Consider the following 10826-nt stretch of genomic DNA (forward strand, 5'->3'; position numbering starts at 1 on the left):
AAAATTGCCAACCTGTGATTACTGTCCTAATTTTGCCACCCCTAAATTTACGGGATTAATTTTGCCCCCATATATATATATATATTATGTATAGGTATTCCAAATTTTCTTCTAAATAATTTGTAAAAGTCAAAATAAGTTCATAAAAAAAGATGGATCATAAAATATGATTTATTTATGGTGTCATATATATAATTTCTTTAATTTCGTTACCTACTACATTCATACCATATGGCAGATACCAAATGCATGCATAGATTCAAACTAATTTTCTCAAAATAAAATCCTTAATCCATTTTAACATAAAAAATACTCAAATTCTAACGCACGATAGTTAGTTTATGACACCGTAATATTAAATTTTAAAATACAAACTATACCCTTAAATATTTGTATTAATATCATAACTTATTTATTTAAATGATCTAAATTATATTTTAACCATCAATATAGTATCATATTTATTTATATATTTTACTCATATTCATCATTTAAGTTGCATTTATTTAATTATATGTCTATGTAAGTATATATTGTGTGTCAAGATGATTATTTAAAAAAAAAAAAAACCTGAAATCAAGAAGGATTACTCACGTGGCAAATTCCCATTAAACCCCAATTAAAACCCACTTAATATGCCGGCTAAGCTAAACAACACAATCCTCAAACAACACTCCTCAGTCCTCTCTCTCCACTTTTTTCATCTTTATCAACTAACTCATAATCAGTCAAAACCAACCATAAAATCCCGAAACTACCCCTCCTTGCCCCCCAACCCCCAACCGGCCCCAAACAAAACGCCCCTTCCACACGAGGATATTTATGTCATTTCAAGCCCCATCAACCATACATCCTTAAACTCGCCGGCTTCAGTATCTATCTTGCCGCCACTTCTCAAGTAACATTTGTTCTACTCATCCATTTCTTTTTTCCTAACAAATCAACAACAGCAGTGGAACCCCTCACCCCTTCAAACTCTACAACCTCTCTCTCTCTCTCTCTCTCTCTCTCTCTCTCACAGTGTGTTCCCTGTGTCTGCGGTGGTTTCGATGCAGAGCCACGGAGAAACCGCAGTTTTCGATCATTCAACAAGGCCCAAGAAGGCGAAATCCCGAGAAGTAAGTTCGAGATTCCTTTCACCAGCCTCTACTGCATCTTCATCTTCAACTCATGATCATTATGGAAATCAATCTCCAAACACTACCCTTTCCCCTCTGAGGCAAAAGCCCAGATCATCCACTGATTCAAGAAAGCACAAAACCTTCCAAAACACGGGCTTTTTTCGCGGGCTCTGGCCCTCATCGACGGGCCAATCCCCGTCTTCAAACACAAAGCCCGATACCACTCTTGCTGACCACCTAGGAAACGACAGGCTCCAAGACCTGAAAGAAGGCAAAACCAAAGAAAAACCAGATCAAAATCCGTTGTTCTTGCATAGGCAAAGAAGCTGCTCAGAATTCAGCAGGTTTGAGAATGAGAAGAAGATTCGTAATGCTTCAAAAGAAAATCAGAAGCCCGTTTTGGGAGGATCCATGAGATACACAGGGAAGTTCAAGTTAAACTCGTTTAAATCTTCAAACTTACCTGCTGATCATAGCGTTGTCGTCCCTGGAAGGTTTTCAGTTGACGAAAATGCATTGAGAAAGAAATCATCTTCCAGAGGGTTATCAGATTCTGAGACACAAGACTCGGAGTCGGAGTACAGCGACATATGCTCTGGCGGTGGGAGTTTGGACGCTGAGATGGCCAGAAAAGATACTCCGGCGTCGTACATGGCTCCAACAGTCAGTTCAAGAAGACATGGCATCGAAGTTGCTTCCAAATTCATGCATGACTCGGCGTCAAGGTCCACGAGATGGAGTGCTGATTCATGCCATAACCAGAAGCCCGTTTCATCCGATAACCATAACAACTCTCCAAAGATTTTCACTGTGAAGAACGGTAGTGGGAATTGGGCTTCTTCACCGGGCCGGTCGGGCTCGCCCAAGGATAAGATGGGGAAAATGATGAGTTCCAAGCCCCCCACGAGCCCTTCAAGGGGAAAAGGAGTTGGAAATATTCTAAGTCTGGGGATTGAATTATTGAGAGGGAAGAAAAGTTATTCCAGTACTGCTTCATCGCCGCTCGGGCCGGGCTCGGCGGAGAATGTTCATCAATTAAGGTTGCTGCATAATAGATTGATGCAATGGAGGTACAGTAATGCCAGAGCTGATGCTGCAAATGGGAATATCATCAAACAGGCTGAGGTATGTGAGTCTGATATTCCACTAAATATTTTAATTTCGTCTCTTTTAATTATTATTATTATGGAAAAATAATATTTTTTAGCGTAAGTTACAATAACCTCTCCTAAGATTTAACATAATTATGAATAATTTCTCATTATTTGAAAAATTATAAACCCCATAATATTTGATGAAATTAATTATGTAATTTTTGGATAGAGGTATGAAATTATCAACTATGTACTTATTATATTTTTTTATTTACAAAAATAAAAAATTGTGAAAAATTTTGATATGGGGTGGATGAAAATTTTCAAAAATTATATAAAAATATATAGATCCACTTATTTAGTAAAAAAAATTAAAAAATTTTGAAAAATAAATAAAATTATAATTTTTAGTCCACAAATACATTTAGGCCAGTCTATCACAAAAATAGATGAAAACCTAATAGAGACAAAAGGAATGGGCTAATTATTAGACTACCATCAAATTAGGAGTTAGTTGTAATTTTTAAATAATGAGGGGTATTTATAATTATGTCAAATCTTAGAAGATATCATTGTAATTTATTCTAATTTTTATCCTGTCACTATAGGTAGCTAGCACTTTAATTTTGGTCATGTAAATTACTCAACTTTACACATTCAGCTATTTTTTTGACAAATTTAATCCTCTTCTGATATTGGTTATTTTTTGGTCCCCTTCGTATTGAAGTACATCTCATTATTGGTTCTGTAACTATAGGTCGTTAACACTAAATTTGTCAATACAAAATTAAATTTGCTGAAAATGGGGATCAAATATGAGATGTTCAGAACTAAATATGTAAATAAAGTAAATTACAAGATAAAAAATGCTACCAATTTATAGTTACAAGACCAAAATTATTATTACTGCTATTATCATCATTATTATTATTATTATTATTATTATGTGTTGATATATATATTTAAATGTTGCCTAATTAGATGTGGTGACTGGAAATATTTGATTTTGTATTTTATTTTAGTATCAGTTTAATTAGTTATGTTAGGTGTTTAATTATAATTTCTAAAAGTCTTAATTTAGGTACAATATTGATTGTGAATGCGGATTTTGCTTGAAAATAAGGTACAAATTGTGGTCTTGATTTGAATTTTTTTTTTCTGGATATTCTAATTAATTAGTACAAAAAATAATATTATTAGAAAATATTTAGTATAAATGTCAAAGTTGTTGCTAATAAATAATACATATTAAAGTACAAGAAATTTGATTAATTTACTATAAAAATTTCCAGAAATTTAATAATTTAAATTTGTATAGACAACATAAAAATTGTCATAGATCATTGCCCATTGTCATAAGTATTCAAATTCAACTCTTATCACAAGTTTTTTCAAGCTACAATTTATAAATAATTTTAGGAAAAATTGTAATTTCTATCCTATAATTAGGAATTGGCATTTTTCATTTTGACCAAATTGATTTTTATAATCTAATTTGATAATTTGAGTCTCATATCGTCGAAAAATTCTAATAATTGTAAAGGTCATGTACCCAACACATATAGACAAAAATGAGATAAAATTATTAATTTTTTTAAATTACAGAACTAAATTATGAAAACCAGTTTGTACAGGTTCAAAATTGCCAACTCCAAAATTATAATTTTTCCAATAATTCTAACCACTTTTAAATTTCTAAATATCATTATTCTGAAAAATAAAAGTTTTTGTTACTATCCTATCCAATAAAATAAACTTAGGCCTAAATATATAAACTAATGATAAAATTGATACCACTAATATTTGTTTTTCTCAAAGCAAACAAATATATAATTATATCTTAAATATTCTTAAATAAATAAACTAATAGAAACCTACATCATGATATTTTGGGTACATTATATAATTCACACCCCCTAAAATTACACAATTTAGATCTCTATAGAATAAATATGTGACACAAAAAATGAATTTATTTCTAAGGTAATAATTAAAATAATTTTCTCTTATATTTTTCATAATTATAAATACTTTTTTATTATTTAAAAAATTATAAATACTTCTAAGAATTTAATGTCCATTTAATAAATAGCCCGGTACATAATTATGATTTACTCTTTTTTTTTTTTCTCATTTCATCATTTCATTTTTACAGAGCAAGTTCTTACATGTTTGGATTGCTCTCAATAAGCTACAACATTCAATGGTACAAAAGAGATTGCAGCTAGAAAAGGAGAAGCTGAATATGAAGTTGAACTATATACTTCACTCTCAAGTAAGTTTACAATATCTTGTACTAAATTACATTAATATCTCTTAAGATTAGATTTAATTACAGAAATACCTCATGCCCACTAAAATAAAAAATATATCAATTTAGATTGTAACTGTGATTACAAAGCCGGTGAATAGCAATTTATCCCCCTATGATATTGAAAATGAGCACATTACCCCCATATAGAAAAATTATAACAATTTACCCTTCTGTACTTTTTAAAATGAAAGGTAAAATTGCTTCATTTTAAAAATCATAGGGAGGTAAATATTTTAAAAGATATAGAGAGGTAAATCGCTATTTGTTTTATCATAGGGGATAATTTGCTCATTTGCAATATCACAAGAGGGTTGCTTGCATTTTGCCCAATATTTCTCTATTCAGTTGTGAATTTTTACTCTAAGGTACGTCGCACAAATAAGAAGTATTTTGTATAATTAAATTGCAACTTTAAAAAGTGTCAATATAATTACTCTATTATTTGTATAGATTGCTTATTTATTACATATATCCTACAGATTAAGGTGCTTGAGATTTGGGGAAATACTGAAAGACAACATTTATCAGCTGTTTCCACTACAAAAGATTGTTTGCATTCTGTTGTTTGTAAGATACCCCTTGTCGACGGAGCAAAGGTACGTATGTAATACACAAGCACACATAGTTACACGTTCCATACGTACACGTGTGTGTATTTTGTGGTACGGCAAACTTTTGTCCTCGGAGTACCCTTTCCTGTACTAATGTGATAAGTAAAAATATCAAAAACTTTCATATAATATTTTTAATATAAAAAATCACTCATATGTTATAAATAAATAATCATACTCCATCCTGATCAACTTGAGCCTATTTTTTAAACTCAATGATTAAAATGCCTCTTCTAGTCAATCGGTCTAAAACTAAGCTTATTAATATATAATAGTTTTATTTATAATATATATAATCTATAATATATAATTATAATTTATAAAAAATATTATTTTAAAATAATTATCATAACCCATCCCCACCCCCCACCCCCTACAAGACCCTCCTCCTCCTTTCTGCCCACCCTAGATCTAGGCGACCAACGTCACCCCTAATGGATTGAGATACGACAGTCGCCCTTGCTGTTTTGGGTGAGAAGGGTTGGCCCCTCCTCTGCAGCAGCGGTGGCGAAATCGCCGCCGTTGCTGCTTCTTTTTTTTTTTAATATATAAATTATTTTTTAATTAATTTAATTAAAATAATATTTTATTATATAAATAATTAAATAATATTTTATTATTAATAAATATATATACTAGATGTGAGAGAAGGGCACAAATGTAAGAAAAAAAATATATTTTCATAGTCAATTCGCAGTCAAAGTACGTGTGGCCCAATTTTGTATGAAAGAATTTTTTTTTAATTTTATTTATATCATAGGGGGTAATTGATACTTTAATTTCACATAGGGTTTTTCGAATATTTCTATTATCACAAAAGGGTCCCTAAATTTTTTTCTATATTAATATTTAAGGCAAAATTATATTTTTAGTCTTATTGGAGACTGAAGTATGACACAATTAACATTGTATTTTTAAGAATTATATATTCAGTTCTGTAATTCATACCACCCTCATGAATTGGTCTTAATATTGATGTACTTGGTGCATGGCCTCGCATATTTGGTCATGGATTATTCTCTCTAGGCCGAAACGTGTTGCCGGAAAAAGATGTGTCAACATACGTACTTGTGATATGTCTTTTTCTGACAACACATGTTGGTCGAGAAATTTTTAGGGATAATTAAATTTGATAATTCAGGAACTTTGGATTAAATATATTAAAATTAAGACCAAATGTGTGGGGATATAAATTATAATTACTAAAAATATAGGACTAAATATGTCATATTTTCATAATTATAGGACTAAAAATATAATTTTATCTTATATTATCCATTTCATCCTGTCAAGATCACATGTCGATAATATTTCTCAAGTACACAATATAGCATGGTTATTTTTCATTTATAAATGGGAACTAAATAACTATTTGATACACTGTGAAACACAATATTGATGTCTCATCGCATGTACATGAGTATTGTCTGCTCTATCGTATTAGTTTTATGATTTTATTATGAAAATGTGTCCAACTTGAAAGACGAGATATTGGAACTCATAAACCATTCAAACGCCTTGTTTGTACCAATATTGAGAGTGCGTCGGCATCATACCTTGTAGCATAGGATATCAAACATCATTCGACACCAATTGTGTGGAAACAAGGCTATGTGCACATCTTTAACCCCTTATTCGGAGAATTGATGATATCCGCATGCATCACACATAAACGACAACGAGTAAGTTGATTAGCTTATAGGCTCTTAGACCTTTTCTTCATATAAATGAGATGTTCATATTTTTGGAATTGGATGATGAAAATTAATCTTGAAATCTTTAAAGGACATGCAAAATATTTGGTGCAGGTTGAACAACAACTAGCTTCATTTGCAGTTAGACATGCATCAGATCTTGCAGCATCCATCAACCTGATGTTAATTACTTTCACTCCTGAGGTAATTTAAAATCTAATTTTTAGTAAAATTTTTATTTTATTGAAGTTCATAATTTATTTTTTTATATTAAAATTTGTCGTTGCTTTACAACTTTATATACAAAACTGTCTAGTAATATTACTGCATTAACTGTCAATACATATTTTTTCAGGAAAAGTATTATTTTAGTCCGCTAAGTATGTCTAATTTTAATTTTAGTCCAATAACTATGTCCATTTTTTTTGGATCCAGTAACTTACGAAATTGCTTACTTTTAATCCCCTGACAGATTTTTGGACAATTTTACCCCTATGCAACTTTGAAAGACAGTTTTAGTCCATATGTACTCATAGGGGTAAAATTGTCCGAAAATCTGCCAGAGGACTAAAAGTAAGCAATTTCGTAAGTTAATGGACCTAAAAAAAAATGGACATAGTTATCAGATTAAAATTAAAATTAGGCATACTTAGCGGAAGTTAAATAATATTTTTGGTTTTATAATAATTTGGGTATAGTGGTATCAAAACTATCACTTTTGAGTCATAAGCCCTCTTCCTTTTATAATGGTACTAGCTGTTATGGCATACCCTCTCTGCGTTCATATAATGAATAATTATAATTTTAAAATATATTATAAATAAGAATGAAATATATAAACAACACATCACATTTAGAATAAATAAATGAATAAAATAAAATAATTTTGCAATATTATGGATACAAAAAGTCATACAAACTAATGTTTATGATTAAATTTTTCATATTAATATTGTATAGATATATAGATCAAAAGAAGAGTTTGAGTAGGAGTGCTTGAAAATATATAAGGATATTTTTAGTAATTTAAAAAAATTGGTGTCACGGTGTAGATTCAGGAAACACTCTAAAATTGTATTTCTTATGTGTAGTCTTCTCATTGAAGTGAAATATTTCTCATTAGCAAATAAGTTTATAAATGTCAACTTTTTCTCAAACGCTTGCATAATAACTTTATATATATATGGTTAAATGCTATTTACTCCTGTGATATATATGTGACAGGGCAAATACCCTAGGGGTGTGCAGAAAATCGAAAAATCGGCTGAATCGAAATTTTCGCTTTGGTTTTCAGTTTTCGGTTTTTCTTTTAAAAATTTTCAGTTTTTTAGTTTGATTTTTTATCATCGTTTCGGTGACCGAACCGAACCAAAAAATTGAACTTTTAAATAATAAAATAAATAAAATATAGTTTTACACATATTAATATTATATAATTATATTTAATATTATATATATTAATATTATATTATTAGTATATATTAATATATATACAATAAAAATTGACTATTTGAGTTTAATTTTGATATTCTGGTATTTGTATTTTTGAATAAAATTGAAAAAATATCACAATTTCAGCTTAAAATATCAAAATATATATTTTTTAAAAAAAAAGAAAAAAATAGTTTTTTTTTTTTATTTTTAAACCGAAAAACCGAACCGAACCGATGAAATCAATTCGATTTTCGATTTTTCAAAATCCCGAACCGGGTTCGGTTAACCGGTTTGGACACCCCTAAAATACCCTTTGTGAAATAAGAATTAGCAAATTATTCTCCTATATTTTAAAACATGAAGCAAATTACCTCCTATCAATGATTTAGATAGAAGGTTATTTACGTTATTTTCCGAAATATATGGATAATTTGCTATTTTATTTTTTACAAGATTTTTTTTGCTCATTTATTATATTACAGGGATAAATGGCATTTTTTCATATATATATATATATATATATATATATATAATCAAATGCTATCAATTTTTACATTATAATCACTTGTCTACTCTTATTACGATTAATCACTTTTTAATTAAAAAGCACAAATATTTGCAAGCATCTCCGGAAAAAGGTGCAATGAGTGTGTGTTTGTGAATTATTACATAGTTATTTGCTTCTCTTTTAGGTCGAGAAGACAGTGGGAATATTGGGTGAATTAGCAATAGTAGTCACACAAGAGAAGCTGTTGTTAGAAGAATGCTTGGAGCTTTTCAGGATCATCTCTGCATTGGAGGTCAGTTTTCAATATCAATTTCGTAAATGGACCATGTTTAATTTGTTTGGTGGAATGATTGAACCCCACCAGATTCTGAATTCACAATTTTTTTACCACAAAATCGTTTATTTTTTCGTGAGAAGACCGTGCAATTTTTCGAGATTTGCGAGTTTAGCCATTTAAGTTACAACGAGTTCTTTTAAAGTTTGACATAATTATAAATACCTCTCTTTATTTGAAAAACCACCGATACTCCCATAATTTTAACAGTTGTCGAACATTAGCCTAATCAGTTAGTGTCGGTTAAGTTGTTCATTCATTTTTTATGATGAACTGACCAGAATGCCTTGAAAATTTATATTGCAATCTTATTTATTTTTCAAAATTTTTTTAAATTTTTTTTATGGACCAAGTGGATAATTTTTTCACAATTCTTTAAAACTTTTTCATCCACCTCGTCCGCTAGTTTTTGTACGATTTTTTCTTAAACAAAATATGGCAAGGGTAAGTTTAAAGTTGTAGGCCTCCATCCAAAATCAATATTATTTCATCAAATATCAGAAATATATTGATAATTTTCAAGTAACGAAGAATATATCCGTAATTATGTCAAATGAAAACGCCTGAGAATTTACCAGTTCGTTTTTGTACAAACAGATTGAAGAGAGGAGCTTGAAGAGTAGCATCATGCAATTAAAACTGTGGCAACAGCAGCAACGACCAGACATCTTGGCATAAAGATCTTCTATTCCAGTTGATGTAAAATTATTTAGGAATTCCAATAGAAGAAATTACCCGATGGATGAAGTCGGACAGGCATGAATCAAGAAATGTTTTAGCAAGAACCACATCGTCGTACTTTATATTGAGTTTCTATCTCTGTGTATATATATTAGGTGATCAGTTCCATGATTACCGATGAATTTTCAAACTATCCTAAGGTAATTAAATTTCCACTTTTTTCTTTTCTATATACATAGTTAGACAAAAATCAAAGATTTTATTGATGAAAAAAATGAGAATTTGTTCTCGTGGTATCCGATAAAATTATACTTTTAATCCTATAGAAGAAGAGGTTCAATATATTTAGTGCTTTGCTTTATAAAATTTTCAAAATGATCTTAAAATTGAAAAAACTTGTCATATTTAATCTTTGATGGTCCTAAATTAAAAGAATTTGATACATTTTGTCTTTCGCTTTAAATGATTTATGAGACTAAATACGTTGAATTTTTTCAATTTTAGGATCATTAAAATTTTCGTAGGACATAAGACTCTATATAATGAGGTTTTTAAATTTTATGACCATTTCAAAACTTTTATTAGATAAACTTATAATTGTTAAATTTAGCTTAGCTCGATCGGACTAGGACCTGAGCTGGTCCTAAGTGAAAAATTGGAATAAGTAGGGCACATCGGCTAGTCATAAAGTCGAGCTGCCATGCTTGCCACTTGATGTTTATTTAAGGGTAAATTATATTTTTGGTCTCATAAGTGGATCTGTTTCCAATTTTAGTCCGACTCAAGCCAATTCGCACATTTAGTCCCATATGTGAATTTTTTTTTTCAATTTCAGGACCAAAGGGGGGATTCCGTTAAAAACTTAACGCCAACCTCAATTTTTTTAATAAAATCCCCCATTTGGTCCTGAAATTGAAAAAAAAATCCACATATAGGACTAAATGTGCAATTGGCCTGAGTGTGGGATTAAAATTAGAAATAGGTCCACTTATGGGACCAAAAATGTAATTTACCCTTATATATGACAAAATTTAG

At 30.0% G+C, this 10826-nt stretch overlaps 1 protein-coding gene across 1 annotated transcript; it reads left to right on the top strand.

Moving 5' to 3' along the window:
* The first annotated feature begins 895 nt into the window (after positions 1-895).
* LOC105167562 (QWRF motif-containing protein 3) lies at positions 896-9936 on the top strand. The gene is made up of 6 exons (XM_088884079.1): positions 896-2246; positions 4371-4490; positions 5009-5125; positions 6949-7038; positions 8961-9068; positions 9708-9936. The coding sequence occupies exons 1-6, from the start codon at positions 1050-1052 to the stop codon at positions 9786-9788; spliced, it is 1713 nt and encodes a 570-aa protein (XP_088740205.1). The 5' UTR covers positions 896-1049; the 3' UTR covers positions 9789-9936.
* Positions 9937-10826: the final 890 nt, after the last annotated feature.

The sequence above is a fragment of the Sesamum indicum genome, linkage group LG8 (assembly GCF_026168435.1).
Source record: "Sesamum indicum cultivar Baizhima isolate 11 linkage group LG8, ASM2616843v1, whole genome shotgun sequence".
NCBI lineage: Eukaryota > Viridiplantae > Streptophyta > Magnoliopsida > Lamiales > Pedaliaceae > Sesamum > Sesamum indicum.